The sequence below is a fragment of the Xyrauchen texanus genome, chromosome 3 (genome assembly GCF_025860055.1).
Source record: "Xyrauchen texanus isolate HMW12.3.18 chromosome 3, RBS_HiC_50CHRs, whole genome shotgun sequence".
Taxonomy (NCBI): domain Eukaryota; kingdom Metazoa; phylum Chordata; class Actinopteri; order Cypriniformes; family Catostomidae; genus Xyrauchen; species Xyrauchen texanus.
Genome location: NC_068278.1, coordinates 10,595,842 through 10,618,299, shown reverse-complemented (window position 1 = coordinate 10,618,299; position 22,458 = coordinate 10,595,842). Strand labels below are relative to the sequence as shown.

The 22,458-nt window shown below is 38.8% G+C and overlaps 1 protein-coding gene across 3 annotated transcripts in view; it reads left to right on the top strand.

Annotated features, from left to right (window-relative positions):
• The window catches only part of pik3r1 (phosphoinositide-3-kinase, regulatory subunit 1 (alpha)), a 33,676-nt gene that overhangs the window by 3,747 nt on the left and 7,471 nt on the right, over positions 1-22,458 (top strand). The window contains exons 1-6 of one of the 3 annotated variants that reach the window (XM_052098791.1): positions 6,411-6,426; positions 15,252-15,347; positions 15,440-15,514; positions 15,847-15,978; positions 17,310-17,511; positions 17,606-17,688. In XM_052098791.1, coding sequence (XP_051954751.1) covers positions 15,299-15,347; positions 15,440-15,514; positions 15,847-15,978; positions 17,310-17,511; positions 17,606-17,688 — 541 coding nt within the window. In that variant the 5' untranslated portion in view covers positions 6,411-6,426; positions 15,252-15,298. Of the gene's footprint in view, positions 1-6,410; positions 6,427-15,251; positions 15,348-15,439; positions 15,515-15,846; positions 15,979-17,309; positions 17,512-17,605; positions 17,689-21,504; positions 21,893-22,458 lie in introns of those variants that run through there. The other 2 variants (XM_052098785.1, XM_052098799.1) reach the window with 2 other exon arrangements.

The window sequence follows — 22,458 nt, the reverse complement described above, 5'->3', positions numbered from 1 at the left end:
AAAGAATCGCTCTGTAGCAGTGGAGATTGGTGTGGGAATATCTGTATGTCAGACCACTGTAAGCTGGGAGGAGTGTTTGGGAAACTTGTTTGGAAATGGTTATTTTTTGCAAGTCCATTTGGTGCAAATAGTTTTACACAGAATTACAAAAGTTTTTGCAGACTCAACGGTATGGGATGAAGTCACTGGAATGTGAAAAGCTGTTTTACGCTGGGACACTTTTGGTGAGATTACTTCAGGCCTGCTAGAATATCCCTAGTTTCTCTTCCTCATTTGAAATGGCTTCCTCCATTTCTTGAATCCCTTTAATTGTTTTGCACAAAATCTATACAGGGAGAAGTGAAATGCCTCTCTGTCTCAATATTAGACATAACATTTATGTCATTGTGTGACATAATAAAATTTTATTTCTGCTGAATGTCTGGAACCAGATGAGCTCATTTTGGAAGTATTTTCAAATATTTTGTAAATTACCGGTAGCCTAAAAAATGTTACAAATTTTCTTTCCAGTGTCTCGAGCAACATACAGAAATGTCACAAAGAGGAAAATTAAATGTCTCAAAGACTAGCCCATTGAACAGCAGTTTTATGAGGTGGATAAAAGCGAAAATAGTGAAGAAAATTATGTAGGGGTGTTCTCTGACTATCAGCATGAGGTCTGGTACCCTTTGTTGCTTTTTCTGTACACAATTATCTTTTTTGTTGTTGTTTCGGGGTAGGTAAATCCACAATTGGATATAACACTTAATGCATTTATATGCCCAATTATAATCAAGCAACAGCAGTTTTTTTTTTTTTTTGCGAAATCGAAGTTACTGTCTTCTATCTGTTCAAGCATACATGATACAATGCCTTATCGAATATTTGAAGGGAGGATTTCAGCAGAAAGCGTTAAATACACGTTGTGCGGAAACTATATTTCAGACCTAGCCCACAATGCCGAAGCCAATTGTGGTCAGATTAATGTAGGGCCCTATAATTTCCGCGATCACAGAATCGCGGACGGAATCGCGGAATTGGCAAATTAACGCGGAATCTGGTGTAAACGCGGAATTTCGCGGAATTTTTACATTTGAAATGAAATTCTGTTTTTGTATGGGAGAAGAACGTACGTCTGGGGGAAATGCACACCGGGGGACGCAAATCTGGGCGACACAACCCCTCCCGCTCCGTCATTTCAGCTCCCCCTCACCCTCCCCCATCAAAACAATGAAAAAATGGCGAAGCGGCTCTCCACAGCTCCGCTTTTGGCGAAAAAACAGAGCCGAGCAGTTCCCTCGTGACTTTTACGTGTCAGGTGAACTATTGTTTTGCAAGTTTTGTCAACATTCCGTTGACTGGAAGCGCAAAAATACATGCACTGACCACCTGTCATCCAAAAGCCATGTGAAGAACAAGGATAACAGTGTTATGTTGCATCATGCAGTAAAAGTACTGAGTAAATGTTATGTTTGTTACCTCAATAAATTTAAGGTCATTCCTGTTTTATTTGTGTACATTTTAATCATTAACATTAAAAGCACATTCTTTTTACGACTGAAATAACAGTAAAGGGTAAAAAAACTGAATTCGCAAAAATTTAAACGGAATTTTCAAAAATTTAAACGGAAAAAACGGAATTTGGGAAAAAATAAAACTGAATTTGGGAAAAAATAAAACGGATTTTATAGGGCCCTGTTAATGTGTATATGTGCTGGACAAAGCCAAGCAATTGCATTATCTAGGTCTGTAATACGACTTCGCAAAAATCTGAAATCTAATTTAGCTGTTGCTTGGAAATGGTCATTGTAGCACTAGGGAACTTCTGTTCTAACAACTTTGCACAGTCCTGGAAATTGCTTGAAGCCAGCCAATCAAACTGGTGCTTGCGATTTTCAAAGGCAGCTGCCGTTTTTGTATTTGTTTTGCTTTAGTTAGTCTATAAGGTTGAGGCTACTGCCTATACTGTTAAACAGTAGTACAGAAACCACTGTGTGTAAGAGAGAAAGAAACAGAAGGTAAGGGGCCTATAGTGCTGTGGGGGCCCAGGGTTTCACTTCTTATTGCCTCGCTGTTTTTGAGATTTATTACCCTCCACTGAAGGATCTTTGCAGATCTTGCTCTCTCTCTTCTCTCCCTCTCTCTCTGTCCTTCTCTTTCACCACACTGTTCTCCTCCTCCTCTCATTTCTCTAGTTGCCTCTTTGAATTTTTGGATAATTTTTCTGGTTCGGGCCTGAAGGAGAACAAGGAGGAGTGTTTAACATGGGGCCTTTAGTATACTCTTTCTCTCTGACTCTTTGAGCCGCAGGGGCTTGCTTCAGAGAACAGCAGATGTGGAATTCTAGTCTGTTCCGGCTCCCAGCCCTTTTTAAAACACTAGCGTGCATGCTCCTTTCTCTGGGCCTCTGGAGTGAGAGGATCAGCCCAGGTTTGTGCTCCCATCTCTTTCTCTCTCATTACTGAAGCTTTCAACAAGGGAAGGCTTGAGTACTCCGAAGTCACCGTAATGATCGATCATGAAAACACAATTGCCTAATGTTTTTTTTTTTTTTTTTTTTTTAAACATTTACTACCGATCCAAATCCACTAACTGTACAAGCCTAATTCATTTTGTGATTGGTTCCGGTATTGTTTTCGGCCTTGCTATGCATTCTAATTTATCAGACAGCAATAGTCCTTATTCACTGCAGTCTTCAATTTTTAACGGGAATGACAATGAGGCTTTGAGGGATATAGCATGTGTGTATGTGAGAAAGATCATCTTTTTTTACTTTATTCTGCATCTTTAAAATTACACTATATTATAAGACCTCCCCAAGTCTAAAATCTCAATGTTTTTTTAAAACCAAGGACACTTTATGTGTCTGCTACACATTTGCATGCTTTAGATAACAATACCGCAGTAAAGTCACAAACATTTCCCCATTACAGTATTCTGGAGTTATCTCTATGATCCTGTGCTTTCATGGATTATTAAAATAGATGTGAATCAGAGCTTTTGCATTATTGGACAGAAGCTGGATACTGCATACAAGTCTACACAAGACCTACATTCCTCTAACTTTATGAGATTTGGCTGATTTTGTTTTTGGCATCCAATTTGCAAAAGTGATGCATTCTTTCATAGACGCTATGTTTTATCTTTTGAGTATTCTTTTGATATTTAGGCTGTGTTCTACATCTAGACGATAAGGTGTGTGTTGCTAAAAATGCAAGCAGTTTGGCTTTCTTATTGTACGTTTCCACTGGTGCATAGTGAGCGAAAATGAGCGAGCACTATCAATTAATTCCTATGGAAGCGGAGCGCCACGCTCGTGAGGTAGATTGTAGAATTGACTGCGGCGCAGAGCAAGCTGTTCCCTAGCGTTGGGAGCAGATTTCTTCCACGTCAGTGGAAACGCAGCTTCAGACTGTATGAAGTAGCTAACGTGACCTCACTCCAGTCACCGTGGTCTGGATCCAGTCCATGGATTGATTGACGACGGTTGCACCCTCTCATCATCTCTAGTGAGCAGCGCGACAAAACAACAGTACTGTGTACACCAGATCTGATCTTTCTTCACTGTATTCTTGAAAAATGTTCTCTAGCATCGAACACGTTTCATAAATGCCCTGTCCCGCTCTGCACGCGTTGCCTCTTTTCTCCGCATGTGAGTAAGCATGATGTGCCGCTTAAGTGGACGTGGTTCCAGAGTGCCTTTTAGACAATAAAAACTTTCCTTCTAAATTTAGCTTTATTAATCAGCATGTTACGAGCCTTAAATAATAAACAAATAGATTGATGTTCTAATTTTGTAAAATTAATCAGATATCATCATTTCTGGCATGGATGGCAAGGAAAGACAATAAAATTACTAGTTTATAGTCTTTCTTACTTAAATGAAAATATAAAAATGGTCCCTTCAGAATTTTAAATTTTTTCAAATTTCTCTCAGGGGATACCCCTGATCCCCATACAGTATCATTCCTCAGTCACAAGGGCTTCTATGCCCCCATACTTGGGTATCTGAATGTAACAAATTATAAAAAATTATTTGAACTAAAAAAGTATATTATGTCATTTTGCTTTAAAATGAACAGATTATCTTTTACATTCATATCCATATTACATTAAAAACAATGTGCAAATGTGAACGTATCTTATGATAAATATCAAAATCGAACTATATGAAAAAGAATATTGTTATAATATTTTTGGCCTTATCGCCCAGCCCTAGTATCAAATGAGGAAAAAAGGGGTCCTCTTAGGTAAGAGCTCATGTTAAAATTGTGAGAGAGATGTGATAGCTTCTGCAGTTAACTGAAAGTGTGTGAGCTGGTGGGGGAAGGCATTGCTTGTGTTTGAGAAAATGTGCCTTGCTCCTTTCAGGGCCTCTTCAGCACTTGAACAAACATCTACTGCATGTAGCAGCTCTCTTTTGGAGAGTTGTTGCTTGGCTTCGGAAAAGAATGTGCACTTTCCCTTAACCTAGGTGTAAGAAACCACTCTGTTCACATTTACAAAAAAGTTGTTGTATTTCTCCTTTTTGTTTTTTTATTTATTTATTTTACATTTGGTAATACCATGGCATTCTTTTAAATAACTAGTATATGAATATAGTATTATCCATAGTCCAGAGTATGGAGTGGTGGTGGCTTAGTGGGCTAAAGCACTGAACTGGTAAGCAGAAGGTTGTTGGTTCGATACCCACAGCCACCACCATTGTGTCCTTGAGCAAGGCACTTAACTCCAAGTTGCTCCGGGGGGATTGTCTCTGTAATAAGGGCACTGTAAGTCATTTTGGATAAAAGCGTCTGCCAAATGCATAAATGTAAATGTATGATAATCTATTAGTACCATGATGTAGCATGGTAATACCATAGATTGTTTGTTTTAGTTAAATAGAGTACTATGTAAATACCTCAATGTGTGTATATGGTAAACTTTGTGGTTCAGTTTCATGGACTATACATCAAATGAACACTACCATCAAAAGTTTAGACTTCTCAAACTTAGGGTTGCTCTGATACCAAAATTTTGGCTTTGGTACGATACCAGCCCTGGTACCTTGGTATCATTACTTTAATCAACAAACAAAAAGCCTATTTTAAAAAATTAAAAATGACCGCATAAAGACTAACAGATACAAATTATGCGTTTTCCATTAAAAAAATTTTTTTATCAAATGTTCAATCTAATTGATGCATACAGTAAAAAAAAAAATAAATAAAAATATGACAAAGAAATTGCTATTTAATTTTTGGTAAAATCCACACAACCCTACTCGACCTTTATCATTAGGCTGCTTTTTTATACATTTTAGAATAATAGTAAAGTCATCTGAGTTATGTTATGCCCATTCCGTCTCATGTACGGTCGAGCACTCTAGCCTATCAAAGTATACTCTTTCAAAGTATATATAAAAAAATAAATAATAATAATTTATCCCCTTTTCTCCCCAATTTGCCTCCACTTCTTAGACCGTCAATCCGTGCACACCCTGGAATCGAACTCGCGACTCCAGGGGTGGTAGTCAGTGTCAATACTCACTTAGCTATCCAGGCCCCCCAAAGTATACTCTTAACCGCAAGTCCATATGGACATGTTCGACTCATTCATACTATAATTGATTTGTGACACTATTTTAGTGCTGTAAGTGCCAGGCATGTGCGCTGACAACATGCAGAGATGTCTAGAAAATCTAGGCCGTGTAATTTCAATCTGAAGTTTGATTTGGCTTTTATGTTTTTCTTCTCCAAAGTAGTTATGTATGCTACTATTTTGACCGCGAGTCCATATGGACGCGTTTGACTTATTTGCACTACAACTGCTTTGTGATATTGTTTTAGTGCAGTCAACGGCAGGTGTATGCGCTGATGACGCACGTCCAAAGAATGCACGTACTATGATGATGATGACAAAAAATACTTTGTCGTTTATATCCTTTTACCAGTTGGCTACTTTTGCTTCTAATCATCCATTAAAAAAACTAATTTCAAGCATTTAAGCATCTTTGAACAACTGTGTTTAAACTTTTCTTTGGTAGTGTATCTATAAATCAAATAACCAAGGTATTGCCATCTGAAAATATTACTGTATCATTTCTTTTTTCATGTTAAAGGCAGTCTCTTTCTGCAGTAAAGACATGTGTCGTTCTCATGCATTGTAACTGCCCTTATTAGCTCATGGTGGTTATAGATGAGGCAGGACTGGTTTGTGGCCATGGTTGTAATGGTGCACATTCCTGCGGCTTAGCTCTGAACAGTCTGTGCCCAGTGGATGTATTTAGCATCATGACAAATCCGTACAATCATCTTTTAGTTCAAATTACAGTAGGCAGCAGAAAAGTTCTCTAGCTTATGGCTTGTGCAGAACTGATTCAAACGACCATGCAAGGGCATTGAACGGCCATTCTACATCCGCAGCAATGTTTGAAATGTCCATGATATCTAACACCCAGACAAGGCAAGTAAAACTTGTTGTAGCTCATGAAGTATTGGATAAAGTGAGGTGGTTGCATAACACTCAGTAGAGATCATATCTATTAAGGCCTTGAAATCATATAATGTTACCAGTGGTAATGTGCAAAACCTGGGAAAAATTTGTGAACACAAAAAAATAAGAATAGATTTCAGTTGTGTGTTGGGATATGATTTGCGTTGGTTACAAGAATAAGACCCATTGTTTGGCATTTTGCAATGTCTTTTTTGGTAAAATATTCATTAAAAACAAGTATTGCTATTTATGACAATGGTTTTAATTAGTGATAATTCGAAACATCAAGGATCTTCCTGGAGTTGTCCAGAGGGTTTAAAGTTAAGAAATTTTGACTGAAATAAAGGCTGATTTTTATAAAAAAATCTTAACACCCGGCAAGCGCCAAATGTGCGTTCATTCTCTAAAATGTGTTATACTGTTACATAGTTAGTTTATTTTCCTAAGATGGAAATACATTTTTGAAAACAAAAGATGTATATACAGCGTTAAATATTAGCACTTTCTAAAATCTGTGATTTAACAAATATAAATTATGCGATTAATCAAGATTTTAAAATGTTAATTGACTGACAGCACTATAATAAATATTATATAATATTAATACAAAAATATATGGAAAAAACTCTGGTATCACAATCGTGGCAATATCTAAGGTTCAAGTATTAAAGTCTGGAGAGAAAAAGTGGAATCTTAATTTATATAATTAGGGATATAATTGTTTTTAGTTCTATTTAATGGAGACTAAATTTGATGCTGCCATGAAAATTAAGATCCTTATTCAGTTTCTTCAATAAAAGTAGAGTCTTAAAGCCTGTTTGGGGAAAATAAAATGCTGTCAAATATTGCATTATTTATGATTGATTTAATTTGGTGCACACCTTATAGTTTTACACACAAGTGATTAACAAATGCTTTGCAAATCGGTTCGTTGCGGTTCATCCTGAATTGGATAAAGTGCTGTGGTTGCATAACAGTCAGTAGAGATCATATCTCTTAAAGCCCTCTGGGTCAAAAGTGTATTGAAATCCTATAATGTTACCATCAGTAACATGGAAAACCTTGTAAAAATAAAACTCAAACTCGAGAACTGAAAAGGTTGGGCTTCAATAGAGGGTTGGGATTTGATTTGAAGTGCAGTGGTGGTTACACGGTAAAAGCTAGTGTTTATTGGCTGTGCGTGCGAGCGAGCATGTACATGTGCTCTTCATTACTGATCGCCCCCACAGACACAGGGCTGAATTGGCAAATCTTCTTAGTACTGAAGGCCAAGCATGTCTGCTAAGTGGATTAGCAACACGTTATAATAGGTGGAGCGAGTGCAGCAGAAATGAACAGAACTGAAATATGTACAAAGGAATAACTAAAAGTTAGTCATTACCCGCATCCCCCTTTTCATCGTTGGCTTGTGCGACATTGAGATGTGCGTATCAAACTGAGCTGTTATTTAAAAGTCCCTGCTTGGCATTTTATTTTGTTCTATTTTTGATTAAATGCAAATGTACAAATAAATCTAACAACGTAACTACATAACTTAATCAAAACATTGAGATAAACACTTTAAAAAAAAAAAAAAAAAAGACAGCATGGAATGCCACACAGGGACTTTTGGGAACACTTGATTGTCACCCTAATTGAGATCTGAATGTGTTTATTTCAGATATACTGTCTTTAAGGCCTATAATAAAATATTGTCAGTTATTTTATATATATGTATGTACACACACAGTTGAAGGGTAACACGTTCATCTTTGCAAACAATAGTACGCAAATATAAACACCCTGGGACCATGCAGCTATAATACCGCTCGGAGGAAACACATGCTATCTCCTAGAGATGATCGTAGTTTGGTGCGAAAAGTGTAAATCAATTCAAGAACAACAGCAAAGGACCTTGTGAAGATGCTGGAAGAAACAAGGAGACAAGTATCTATATCCACAGTAAAACAAGTCCTATTTTGACATAATCTGTAAGGATTCTCAACAAGGAAGAAGCCGCTGCTCCAAAACAGACATAACAGCAACCTATTGTGAGAAATTTGTAGAAGGCTACCCAAAATGTTTGACCCAAGTTAAACAATATAAAGGCAATGCTACCAAATACTAACAAAAGTGTATGCAAGCTTCTGACCCACTGGGAAAGTGATGAAAGAAATACAAGCTGAAATAAATCATTCTTTCTACTTTTATTCTGACATTTCACATTCTTAAAATAATGTAGTGATCCTAACTGACCAAAGACAGGGAACGTTTTCTATGATAATTTTTTTATTATCAGGAATTGTGAAAATGGAGTTTAAATGTAATTGGCTAAGGTTTATGAAAACATATGTGTGTATATATTTATTTATTTTGCACAGTTTTTCTCTTGAAAATTGATTGGCTTGTTTCTGTTGATCTGGGCTGTTATACTATTAACCAATAGTTACTGAAGTTTTCATTTATCAAATTGATCACATTAGCATGATTTATTGTACATATGGCCTAATTTATAAAGGTTCCATGTCTCTAAATACCCTTAAGGAAATAACAAAATGTAGTGGTGTGTTAATTAAAAATAAAAAAAATAGTCTACACAGGTTGGCCAATATGTAGAATAAGCAGGTATATGTAACATGTTATATGCAGTATATGTAACACAAACCATACAAATATGTTCGGAAACCTGAGCAGTCTGATGACTCAAAAGGAAATGCTGCTCACTTCTCCACCTTGATGATTGATAGCAGTTAAACTGGTTCCTGAAAAGCAGGTTTTAAGGACTTTTGTAAAGATAAATGCTCATTATTGATTCCTTGAGGCAATGTGATATACTCTTAGAGGTACACATGAATGAACGTTTCAAAGAAGGACTGATCAGTATGTGGAAATGCTTGAAACATGAGTAGACCCCTAAAATTTAACTGCTGGGGAAGCTATATCTAGCACTGTATGTATCTACAGTTCAGACATGCAGAGATTGTTCCCCAAAACCAAAGCTGCTGTGTTCCCCTTCTCAGCCATGCTGTTCCTTTGCTTGAATTCTATAAGATATAAACGAGAGGACCGCCACTCATTCAGGCACTACACTTAAAGCTTGCAGAACACCCCCTCTTCCTCTTCTCCGAGTTGCTACAGCAACCAGAATCTGCAGCCCTTCTTATTGGCTGTTTGCATCTGAGCTGGGTCACTCTCTGCATATTTTCTGTGTTTAATTTCCTTTCATAAAATGTGAGGCATTCTAAACCAGTTTTTCACTCACCAACATAGCAAATGTTTACCCTTTACCTAGAAAGGCTTACAGCACTTGGACTCGACTATGAATGCATCTTTAATTGTTTCCATGGCTCAGTTGATTGCGTGATTTCACAGTCGCACAGCTTGGATAAATTAAGCCTACTAGTTGGAAACAGAGCATTGGTTGGAATAGAGCATTGTGCACTCTAGCATTTACCCACCAAGGTTCTGCTATTGATACATTCATTGTTTCGACAAGCACGTCACAAGAGCATAATATCACGTGAGATCACAACAAGTATTGCACAGATGTCCAGTTGTTAGCTAATTTTCAAATCCCTTAACCGTAAAACTTTAACTTTGGCATGGAAATTGTCCGCACTGTTTGTTGTGAATATGAATGAAACCTCAAGTCAAGCGACTTGTTGAGGAGAGGCATGCTCTTACTTAAAGGTGCTGTATGTAAGATTGACAACAAGTGTTTAAAATGGGTACAGCAGTCCAAATTCAAATTATTGGAGAGTTGTCTGCCCCGCCCCAGACTCTAAGCTCATGCGGGTTGCCAGAATGCTGACACGCAAGTTAGCAAACTCTGCATCCGTTTTAAAGGATTTCTGGGCTTTAAGCTGTCTCCATCTTCCAAAGGCATCTCCAATATTTATCCTTGTTTTACTACGCGTCTGGTCATGGTGATTTTTAGACAGATGGCGAGGCTTTTTAGGTCGGGTGGAATCTGTTATCTCTGATCCAGTTCGTTTGTTGGCTTCCATGGCTGCAGCACGCAGTGTTGTTTACCTGCAAACATGTTCAAATCTGGCAACCTGGCTGTGGCGAAATAATGTTGGGAACTGGGCAGGATCACAAACATAAGGCCAAAACATAAATCGAAATTCCAGCCCGGAATGGAAACTTCAAAGTAGAATATACTGGCCGTAGCATTGGTATCGGAGAAGCATGTATTTCAATTTAGCATGTTTCCTAATTCTCTAATTACACATTATGGTCATTTTATGATTTAGTACAGTAAAAAATATTACATATAGCTCCTTCATGCAATCAGTCTTACAGTAACAATTTGGGATTAGCAATTTGTGCCAGACGATTGTAGCCATAAACAAATCAATGTTTTGGACAACACTAATATTGAGATTATTTTGCACAGGCAAGGACCACTTACAGGCTACGTTCACAGAGTCAGTGTTTGGGATTGATGACCACATTTACTTGCATGCGACTCTTTAAATGTCCTGTTCATACAATAGCTTACAGTAGCGGTTTGAATACTGTATGAATGAACAACCGACGTTATTCTTACAGCTGTTACCATGGTGACAGTAACTAAAGTAAATATCAAAGATGGCGACATCCATGACACCTGCATGTCTTATCACAATTGCCGCTGTGTAGTTAAATAAACAAGTCCAAATGAGCCACGAGTTCATTCATCAGATCATAATTAACCGACAGCGGCTTTGAATGCTTTTAAACGAGTTAAGAGCAAAGCATTTGCTGTGCGGCTTGCAATGTGGAGCAGCTTCGCTGAAAGACTGTGTTTGGATCTTCGGATGACATGCAACTCATATCTCCGTCTCTTGAGTTAACGAAACCCCTCATGATTAAATATGAGATACGCAGGTGTACAGTGCAGCGTGGCCTTCATAGTATATGACGTGACCGGCAACTAGTTGTCCAGTATGGTTCCATTTACACTGCGCAAGTTTGCTGAGAATGCAGTTGTGAGACCTTAAACGTTTCGGGTGTCAGATTGGTTATAGAATACGGTTGTCACACCAATATATCCAATACTGGATATAATGGTATCGGTATCTGGTCCGATTCTGTGATCATGTTACTGGTACTCTTACTCGTGAAAAGGCTTCGATACAAAAACGGAGACCATCAGACTTACTAATGTCATTACGTAAACATTGAGCACACCAGTTAATCAGTTTAGGTCCTAGTGAGATTGTTTTACTGCAATAGGTGCAATTTGTTTATATAAATATATAGTTTGCATGAGCGGCATGCTGCAAATGTGAGCACTTGTGAATGTGTGGAGACAGTGTTGTGTGACGCCAGCTGCATATACCTTTTAATCCTTCTTGGCTCATAAACTAGCGTGAGGCATAAACAGAGTACATAATTATTTAATTAAATGGCAGCCTTTGCGGTTTAATAATCACTGAGTCACGCAGCAACCGGCTTTTAGGGATGGGCAATACCACTTATTTTCTTTTCGATCAGATACAAAGTACTTTTTGGCCAGTATCGCCGATAACGATACCAATACAATACCTCTAATGAATTACATTTTTACGAATTCTTTGGATAAAATTAATAACAAATTATGACTTACATTTTTATATATTAGAAAATTATTAACAAAATTAACCATAGATATTATTATATGGTTACTAGTACTAAAACCATGATACCATATGGATACAGTAATGCTGTAGTAATGGTTAATTGTATAAAAACCTTGGTTACTGCAAAAAAAAAAATAAACATGGTTACTACATTTGTGGTTACTAGTCCTGGTTAATACAATATTGCTACAGTAAATCCATGGGTAGTTTTCATAAGGGTATAATTTATTAACGAGGATTAATGATCATTGTCAATGTTTTAACACCTGAATGTAAATAAACCTGTAAACATTGTCAAACGGCCATTATAATACATGTCACGTCTATGTTTGTCATTACTTGGTTTGAATAAATCTAGATGCTGTTTTCTGTCATTACTTCAGAAAAACACTGCTTCCTCTTTGAACGAGCGCTGTGACTGAAATGGTGAGCGCTGTCTGCTGGTGTATTTTAGCATTTCTGTGCATCAAGATGAGCGGAAGAAAAAAATTTCTGGTACCGTGAAACAATTTGCTCATATAATTATTCTTTTCCACTTCGAACCTTATGAGAAGCATTAATATTGATGTTATCTAAATAATAAGATCACTAGTTAAAAGAAACCTTCAGAATCGATATTTTAATGTGTGGATTGATATTGTTGATACCACGTCAGTATAGGAAGTATCGGTACTTTAGTATTGATCCGCCCATCCCGGCTTTTCCAGAGTGGGAAGCTCGTCATAATTGCGGAGCTCCTTGGTCATAACACAAACACTTCAAAATAAAAACTCTGCCAAAATTAAAGCTCAATTTAAATTAAAAAAGTGTGACAGAAATTGAATATTCATTGTTATACTACTACTAATACAACAAATAATAAATCAATAGTAATTGTGTTATATTTAAGCAATATCTTACATTTGTATTGCTCTGTAGTGCAGCACGTTTTATGATGAAATATAACTGTGCTGTGAGGTTCTGAATGAAACACTTAATTTCAGTTTTTATTTATTTAAACACCGTTTTGATGGTAAAAGTGAAATAAACTGTTGATATGCAGTTCAGGAAAAAAAAATGGGCATCGGACTATCGGCGAGGACCAAAAAAAGTATCTGCACTCTTACTCGGTCTCAAATAAATGGTATCGGGACATCCCTGTTGTAAATAACCATCCTGTGTGTGAACACATCCATATTAAGCTCTCAAAACAGGTCTGAGAACTGTAATTCTGCTGCTGTGCATTTTCTTTTCTTTAGAAAATGTATTACACTTTGTTGTGTACCTTTAGCCCTGTTAGATATGTCTTGGGGACATTGTGGAACCTTGAAGCGAAACATTCTGACAATTCCACTATCATCAATTCTGGATGTCATTCAATCCAGGCACTGCAAGGCCAGTGCTATCAGGTCACTCTTAGTTACTCAGAAGAAACTCAATCCCCCTCCCCTCTTTGCCTTCCGTCTCTGTGGAGATGCCCGTCAAACACATGTAAATAAACACAAGACTCTTGGAATCCACAGTTCATTGAAGCAACAACATAACCATGAGTCCTGCGCAAAGACGTCTTTTGTATTTGTGACTGCAGAACTCAATAGTGTGACTCAAACAGTACTGATTTCAACATCAAATAAGGTACACAGATGGTGCGATAGTTAAGCTACACCACAAAACGTACTAAGTGGGAAATGTAGGGATCTGTAATACCAAAGACCCATTCTTGTCATTTTTGGACTGATCATTTCTAGCTGAAGTAAAATTAACACAGCACTGTGAATCTGGTTTCTAAGAATCAGCTGGGTGGATAGGGTGTCCATCTGGGCAAAAGGTTACCCCTCAGTTGCATGCTGAAGTCTCTTAATCTCTATATGAGGAAACTGTCGTCCGGTCCCCCCACCGCCTCCTCAGAGGTCAGCGGTTCTCAGAAAACGAATAACTCTCCTTACACTCGCCGTTGCTTTGCCTGAAACGAACTAAAGATGACTCGTCTTTCAGAGAAGAGTGATTTGAGCTCTATAACTTTCATCTCCCAGGTTAGCAAAAAAATTGTAAATACCCAGAGCATTCGGACTAAATGACTATTATTTCTAATGACTTGAACCCCCATTTCCTTGCATGTGTGTTTTTTTTTTTTTTTCCATTTACGCAACCCCCTCCAAACTTAATTTGAGCCTTTCCTTCTAAGAAGCTCTGAGCAAACTGTAAAGATCCTCTTGATACCGCTATAAAAACACTCTGTAAAGGGAGTCCATTCATAATCTGTCATCTTTGGATGTGTGGACTCGGACGCTGTTAACAGTCAAGTCTTTTAGAAATTCAAGCCTTTTAAAATACCGTGCAGAAAATCCAAATAAAGCGCAAGCTTGCCCTGAAGCTCTTTTATGCCCACACCTGGGCTTCTAGATCTCAGGAGCAGAGGCCCTACACCTCTGGTCTGTTTGCTTAACCTCCTATTCCACCTCCACTGCACACTTTATCAAATCCTACCAGGCTGCACCAGCCCTAGACCCACTTCGGTCACTCTTGGATGTGCCGCCCAAACATGCTGCCTTGCCACACCACATAAATGAGTGAAGACTATCGTTAATCTAAGCGTGGCTGGACTGTGGAGTGGGTCATGGTTAGGCCTGTCGCGATTTATTTAATATTCGTCTGATCGTGGTTATTTAATCTATTTGAGATGACCGCGATTATTGTGCACTTCAAATTCCCAAATGCCCAAATAAGGCAAGTTTAAATATAAATGCAATGAACGGCGCATTTGTGTGTCATTCAACTGAACTCTGAGTGCCACTGAGCCTCGAACATCATCCCAGACCAGCGCCTTTCCAGAAGGTTTTGTGAAATGTTTCTCAAATGCTCTGATGCGTGCGCAAACTCCAGCAAAAATATAAACAAACAAGGAAACGTTGATGGTGAATGCAAAGCGCTCTAGTTTCACTTTAATTTAACGATCGTGTAATGGCAAATGTTCCTGGTCAAAGCAGGTTCATTCACACATCGTTAATGATACAGGAGGAGAGGCACGCTTACTCCATTTCTGTTGACTGAGGAATGTTTACATTATGAAATTAAATCTTTGATTCATGAGAAATAATGGCTCCTGGGTTTCATCAAATAGCATTAAAAAAAATTTTCTTTGGAGACGTTGAAATGGGGGTGCTTGGTGCTTCATGAAAAGCTAATTGTTCAAAGGTACCTAATGTGAGTGCTTGACTTTCTCTTTTCCAGGCCCTAGCATTCTGTTCGACCTGACTGAGCAGTTCGCTCCTCCAGAGATGGGGCCGCCAATGCTGCTCAAGCTGCTGGAGGCCATTGAGAGGAAAGGTGAGCCCATCTCCCATCTTCTTGTCTCACATGCATGCACATACTATAATTATAGCTTTCTACATGTACAAGCTCATGTTTGAACTGCGCAGGTATAGACAACCCAACACTCTACAGAAACTTCACTGCCGGAGGTGGGCTTGATGTCAGACAGTGTTTCGATGGTGGTGAGTGACATTTTATTTGCTGTTGCAACTGGTAACTTTTACACTTTGTTGTAAATAGAAGCCTTGCATCAAGTAATCTTTATGGTCCACATTGAAAGCAAGATTGCTGTATGAAACAACAAAATTGTAGCCAGTCATTACATATTTAGTGATGTTTGCCAAGGCGAACATCTTCAAATTATTAAAAAAAATAAAACAGGAAAGTATATTTCAATAATGGTCTTGGAATAAAACAGTATAACAGTATTTAATGATCAGTATATCATAGTGACTTGGAGTCTAAACTTAATGCATTGCTTCCTGGCTCACTGCTTGTGATAATTTTGAATCAGACCCAGCTTCGATGGATCTGGAGCAGATGGACCTTCAGATGTTGTGTGATGGTCTGAGGAGGTTCCTTCAAGATCTGCCTCAGCCTATTATCCCCTCTGCAATATACAGTGAGATGATGGGCATTGCTCAAGGTGAGATTCCACAGCGATTAGAGCACATCAGCATTAGATCAACATTCTCAGCGTATTGCAGCATTTTCTGTGTTATAATATTAATCTATATTATTACAGCCATGGATTTACACCGCTTGCAACTAAGTATTTGCTCTAAAAATGTAAAAATGCGGTCAAAGAAAAAAAAATAGGTAATTCCCTTGTTTTGTAGTCATGGAAGTACAGATAAAATCTGGCAGTAACGGTATAAAAAATATTTCTTTGCTCGGATCAGACCTAAAAATCTGTATCTTTAGGACTGAGTTTGATCGTAAAGACTAGGCAGAGCGTTTGCCAAAACCCAATTGGCCCTTTTAATTGCAAAGCGGGACTTCTGTTCCTACAGCTGCCATGTTGAGCGTTGCAATTTCTATTATTTCTATTTTTCTATTTCTGTTTTCTGTGAGTGGCCTGTCTCCTCCATATATGGTCTTTAATGTGGCACAGGGAGGTGATGTGGCCTTATATCCAAACTTTATGGGCCTTAAAAGCAAACGATGTGTGGCATGATGTGAACATTTCTCACTGACCTAATTTAATTATAAGAGCCACAGGGTGGTGCTATTGTTCTCAGAGTGTGCATTAGCCAGATGGTGAACCTATATTGGTAGTAAAGTAACATCAGAAGTTCTCATAAAATAATGTTTTTGCACAGTCCCATTGTGTTCTAAAAGCAGCCGTGTCAACTCATCTGGCATGATCTTGTGACTATCAATCTTCTTGCAATATACTTATATAAGAACACATGTTCCAACACTTATCTGATTGTTTGTCTACAAACCCAGCCTATTCAACAGTGAAAAAGTATTGCAGGTGTTTAACTGGCTTTTAGATTATGGGTGTTAACTTGATATGCCCTCACTGAACATTCTGTCCGATTGCAGAACAAACTGTTGGCAATGCAAACGAGCATGTATCCATTTTAAGAGTGAACGTAGCATTTTTTCACTTTGCATTTCTCAGTTGGGTCATGTACAGTCACATGACTGGAAACAGGATATCTGTGGTTAATAGAACCTAAAGCAAGCCTGAAAACTTATCTGCGACATCAGCGCTGAGAGCCAATCACCTTTCTGAGTACTTTACTCTATCATTGTCTCGATTAAGATCTTTATGCGGTTAGTACACTTGAGCACAATTTTCCACATGACAGCGTATACCCTTTTTTTTTTTTGCATGTGTCCTTATGATTATATGTTTAGCTCACTCTAAATACAGAGTACATGAGACAAGTGTCAAGAGAAAGTTCTGATGACATTATAAATGTGTGAGAAAGACCTAGGCTTACGCCCATCTGTCTGTCTCTTCAGAGGTGCAGGGTACAGACGAATGCGCAAATCACTTGCGGCTGGTCGCCAGCTCCTCTGCTCTGCCTCCACAGTACTGGCTGACCCTGCAGAGCTTGCTACGCCACTTCTCTCGCATTTGCCAGGCCTCAGCGGCCAATCTTCTCAGTGCCCGCGCCCTCGCTGAGATCTTCAGCCCGGCACTCTTTAGACATCAGCCCACCAGGTACACACACACACACACACACACACACACACACTGATGAATCACAACATTGCCAACTTCTAGCAACAAACTGATTTATATTTTTATTTCCCAGCTGTGAGCCCAGCCCAGAGGCACACATCAGGATCATTGAAGTCCTTGTGACCAGTGAATGGTGTGACAGTCAGGCGGCTCCAGGTAAATACATTAATCACAATATTATTGTATAAATATTAATGTCTCATTGTACAGTCACACAATGTTTTAGTTTTCTGTCTGAGAGAAACTGGAAAAATGTCGAACTGTGATGGCAAACACGATAACTGGCATGACGAAGAGACAGTATTCCTTTTGTGTGTGTTTTGTGGTATGTTTCAAAAGACAAACAGCTGATTTGCTTGGCAACTTTTTCACAGAAGAGCAGCTTCATCTTCATCTTCTGAGAGTGTCAGTCGGAGCTGTATTCATCATTCAATCTATGTTAATTATTAACCCAGTGTCGAACATAAAACAAGATAACCCAGGATTTAATTTACCCAGGGTTAAGGATGACCCTGCCCCCTACTGTGAAAAGCCCGATTGAAGCTTATTAAGTAAAGCTTCAGCGTTACCCCTGGCTCTATATTGCTCTTTGTCAAGTGTTGTAGCACATTGCTCAAAGTTCAAACTATTTAAACTTTTGCCACTGACCTTTTGAAGTGGCAGCCAGTGGTTACGGACAATTCAGATGATATATCATTATGTGCGCGCTGCCTGAGCTAAAATCAAGACGTTTTCTGCAGTGGTTTTCATGTGGAGAGCCAGCTTAACGCTGACTTTTGAGTCATTTGGAAGCCCCTTTAAGGTTTGCTAATGTACTACATTTGCTTTGCATACAGTGGAGCACTATTTGTATTGTAGTACCTTTTATTAGTGGTAGAGATGGTAGAAAGATGACAAGAAAAACTTTAAAAGGGGGTAGGGCGGTTGAGGTATTGACATGTCGTGAGCCTGAGACCACATGAGAAACAGAGCTCAATATATTAAAGCATTTGTGCCTTCTGCTAGGCCACATCACAAACTGACACAGCACAGTTATAGCAGAAAAAAAAACAGGAAGTGATTGGAAGAAGATGGGCAAACTTGCATTCGTTCATGGTTCAGAGCACAAGTGAATGGCCGATAGCGTTTTTTTTAATAGCTGATGCAGATATTTAGAGAGCAGAATGGCCGATATGATGCCATATACACACCCTGTGCTCTTTATTAGGAACTCAGTGGTCCTAATAAAGTGCCCGACGTGGTCTTCTGCTTTGTAGCCAATCCACCTCAAGATTTGACGTGTTGTGCATTCTGAGATGCCATTCTGGTCACTACAATTGTACAGAGTGTTTATCTGAGTTACCAGAGTCTTTCTGTCAGCCCGAACCAGTCTGGCCATTCTCCGTTGACCTCTCTCACCAACAAGGCATTACCATTCACAGAACTGCCACTTACTTGATGTTTTTTGTTTTTGGCACCATTCTGACAAAACTCCAGAGACTGTTGTACATGAAAATCCCAGCCCATCTGGCACCAACAATCACTGAGATGATGAACCATTTTGATGTTTGATGTTAACATTGAACTGCAACTGAATGACCCGTATCTGTGTGATTTTATGCATCGCACTGCTGCCACACGATTGGCTGATTTAAATAATCACAGGAATTAGTAGGTGTACAGTTGTTACTTATGAAGTGCTCTGTGAGTTTATGTATAAATATAAAATCATGCTTGGTAAATCATGTACATGGAATTGCTAAAAAATTATATATTTATTTAGCATAATATTTACCCAATTACACAGAAAACTCGTTTTAGATAGCAGCTTCTCCTGAAACTCGAGCACATCTGTTAAAGAGCTTCATTCATTTTTTAGAGTATGTGTAATTCACTACAAAGAAGGTTTGTGAGTTAAGTCTTTGAAAGATACCGTATTTAACCCGCATATTTGCAGATGGTATATGATATAATTTCTAATACTATTAAGGAGACAGAGGAAGAATGAATGCGTGAACACTTAACATCGCAAGCTTGTGTGCATCTCAGCACTGTTTCAATGAGACTGTGTTCCATGCCGGTCTATTTTAGTAACGTGATGGCATTACTAAATGTGATTAGTGTTTACACGGCTCCTTCACATGCAAATTGATTATTCTCAGTGCCGTCGTGACTTGCTAAACTAATCGGCCAAACGTAAGGTTGGGAACCGTGAACCGGTTCTTGTTCAGAACTGGTTCCATTCTTTACAAAATACCGGAATCTAATAATCTTGACTTTCGGTCCTTTTAACGGCTCCCCTGTGTGAATTTTCTGCTGATGCGGCTGGAACACCGTACTGAAATACTCTGACAGTGTTTGCAGCAGCGCTGCCCCCTACTGTGAAAAAAGCGCAAAACACACAAACGAATGACTTGGTCAGACTTTAATCAAGCAGTGCAGTTACAGACTGATATTTGATATGACAACGTTTAATTAAAGATACAGCAGTTTTGAAATACAATGATATAATTTTTTTAATTAATAAAATATGCTATCAGATTTCTTGTTTGTTTAGATACATTCCAGATATAGCCTACTTGGTATCAATTACTGGTTTAGATATATGTCTCTAAAAAGTCAGCAAATGCACCTTTTACAAAGAGTTTATTAAAATATAGTTCTGATTTATTATATCTGCTTTGTAGAAATCATAAAGGATCTCATCATTTGGCAATAGACTGCAGAGGAGAGTAAATCCAATAAGGATTTAATTTCTCATTTTCAAATAATTATTCCTCAAAAGTACTAAAAGAACTACTGGAACCGTTAAGGAACTGGAATCGTTAAGAGGACTCAGAACTGAAATAGTTAAATTCCTAACGATTCCCATCCCTAGCAAAATGATAGAATTTATAGGCAGATGCCGTTAATTAAAAATTCCAAATATTGGCTGATTTATCAGCTGTGAGGGTGTATATGTTGACATCAACAGAGCATATGTGCTAACAGCTAAGCCACATATAAAACTGACACTGACTGCACAGTTTACAGTTGTTCATGCAACAAATATCACTTGAATGAAAAGAAATAATGAATAACTACAGAGTCCCCATTGCTATTCTTTGCAAACTGATAGTCTTGAATGAGTAAGCAGTACATTCCCACTTCAGCGGTGTGCAGGCATGACTAAAGTATAGCACTGATATGAATGTTTAATGGCTGTGAGTGCTCTGTGGAAATCAGCATTCCACTCCCTTGCTTTTATGGGTCAGATTATATTAGAGATGGCATAGTCCAAGGAGTCTGGTGTGTATGCATACACCCTACCCTGAAAGCAGACTAGAGTTATAGCACTAGTAAAGTCTCTGTCCCTCCTCCTCTCTCTGTCTTTATCCGTCCATCTCTCTCAGGCTGCCAGAGGCCCAAGTCTGGTTGTGCGACTGTTTAAATGTTTTATTACCTGTTAAGGCCTATTTATACCTTGCTCTGGCATGGCGAAAGCTCAGCTGTCAGTAATTTGCACCTGCAGGAGGCTGGGTTGGGCCAGGCACACACTCGCCTCCTTTCTGCTCGGGCAGCTCAGTTCCTTCCTGTACCTCAAAAGCTTTTATACAAAGTGGGTACCTTAATCTTGCCTTACTGGCCTGCCCATACACGATTCCTGCACATGTGGCAGTGTGTAACTGTGGGTGGGTGTGTGTGTTAATTTGGGCTCGAGGTTGCATGTGTGTGCATGTTCCTAGTTACTGGGTGACTATTTTAAGCCAGTGGCAAAAGGCAAACTTGGATTTGGTTGGCATGTAAGTGTGGTCTGCTCAACAGAGCTCTCTTGTTCCCTCGCAACGGCTGCTGTTCTGTGTCACGCTCGTGCTTATACACGCGCACACACGCGCGTTCTCTTCCGGGGACTTTACTCCACCCCCTGGCCCCCTCCTTGCCTACGCCACATTCTCCTCCCAAAACATAAGGGTGCTCAGCTCAGCAAATATTTTAACCAAAGTGAGTTAATCATGAGACTGAACGCTTGGAGCCAGAGAGAGTGAGGGAGAGAGAGACGACTAGCAGTAGTGCGAACCCAGCAATCATTAACCAAGCTGTCCTGGAGCAGGCGCCACTCTCCACCCCTCTCAGACCTGGTTTATATCTTCAGATTCGTCGGCTTCAACTTGTTGCACCACATACTCTTTCTCAACTCGGATTTTGTTGGAGTCCTTTCTGGTTGCCACAGTGGTGTTATCGAAAAGAAATCAGGCTTGTACATCTGTGGAGTGGAAATATTTTTTAAAGATTACAAGAGAAGCATCTTTTGGATATACCAAGAATCGCAGGAAATGCTTAATGGACTGTCTTGCTAAATAAAAGGCTACTGGACTTCTGCTGAATATGCACAACTTACAATGTAAGTGTGGTTTTCGTGTCTCCGGATGTTTGGTGTAATGATTAGGTTACTTTGTCAGATAAGCAGTTAGACAGATGGGAAATGCATCAAAAGTAGAACAGCATGTCATTGCATTTTATTGGACCCAGTTTTATCAAAAGTGCTCAATAAGCTTGTTTAAGCAGATCAGCCCTTCCCAAAAGTCCTATTTTGTATCTTGTCCTGGCTTCTTTTTTTAAATGGCGGACAGGAGTTTTGACAGGCTTGTATATCAATGTTTCTCTCCTTTTACAAGTGGCCAGTGCTTGTGTGTATAAAGAGTCTGGAAAAAAGACTTGGTCCCCTAAGTGCGACCTGCTACAAAAGTTGGTTAACCTGTTTGACTTATTCTGGCACGTCTGAACATGCAAGGTGAACGTGTGCTGCATTATTCATTGCTCCAATTAAAGCTGGGGTCTAAAATATCTTGCTATACACCTGCTCTGGTTTGGTTCAAATGAGAAGAGGAAAATTCAAATACATTTTTACAGTATATATTTATGTGTTGCGTTGAACTGCCACATGCTGTCGGTTATACTTGACCTACT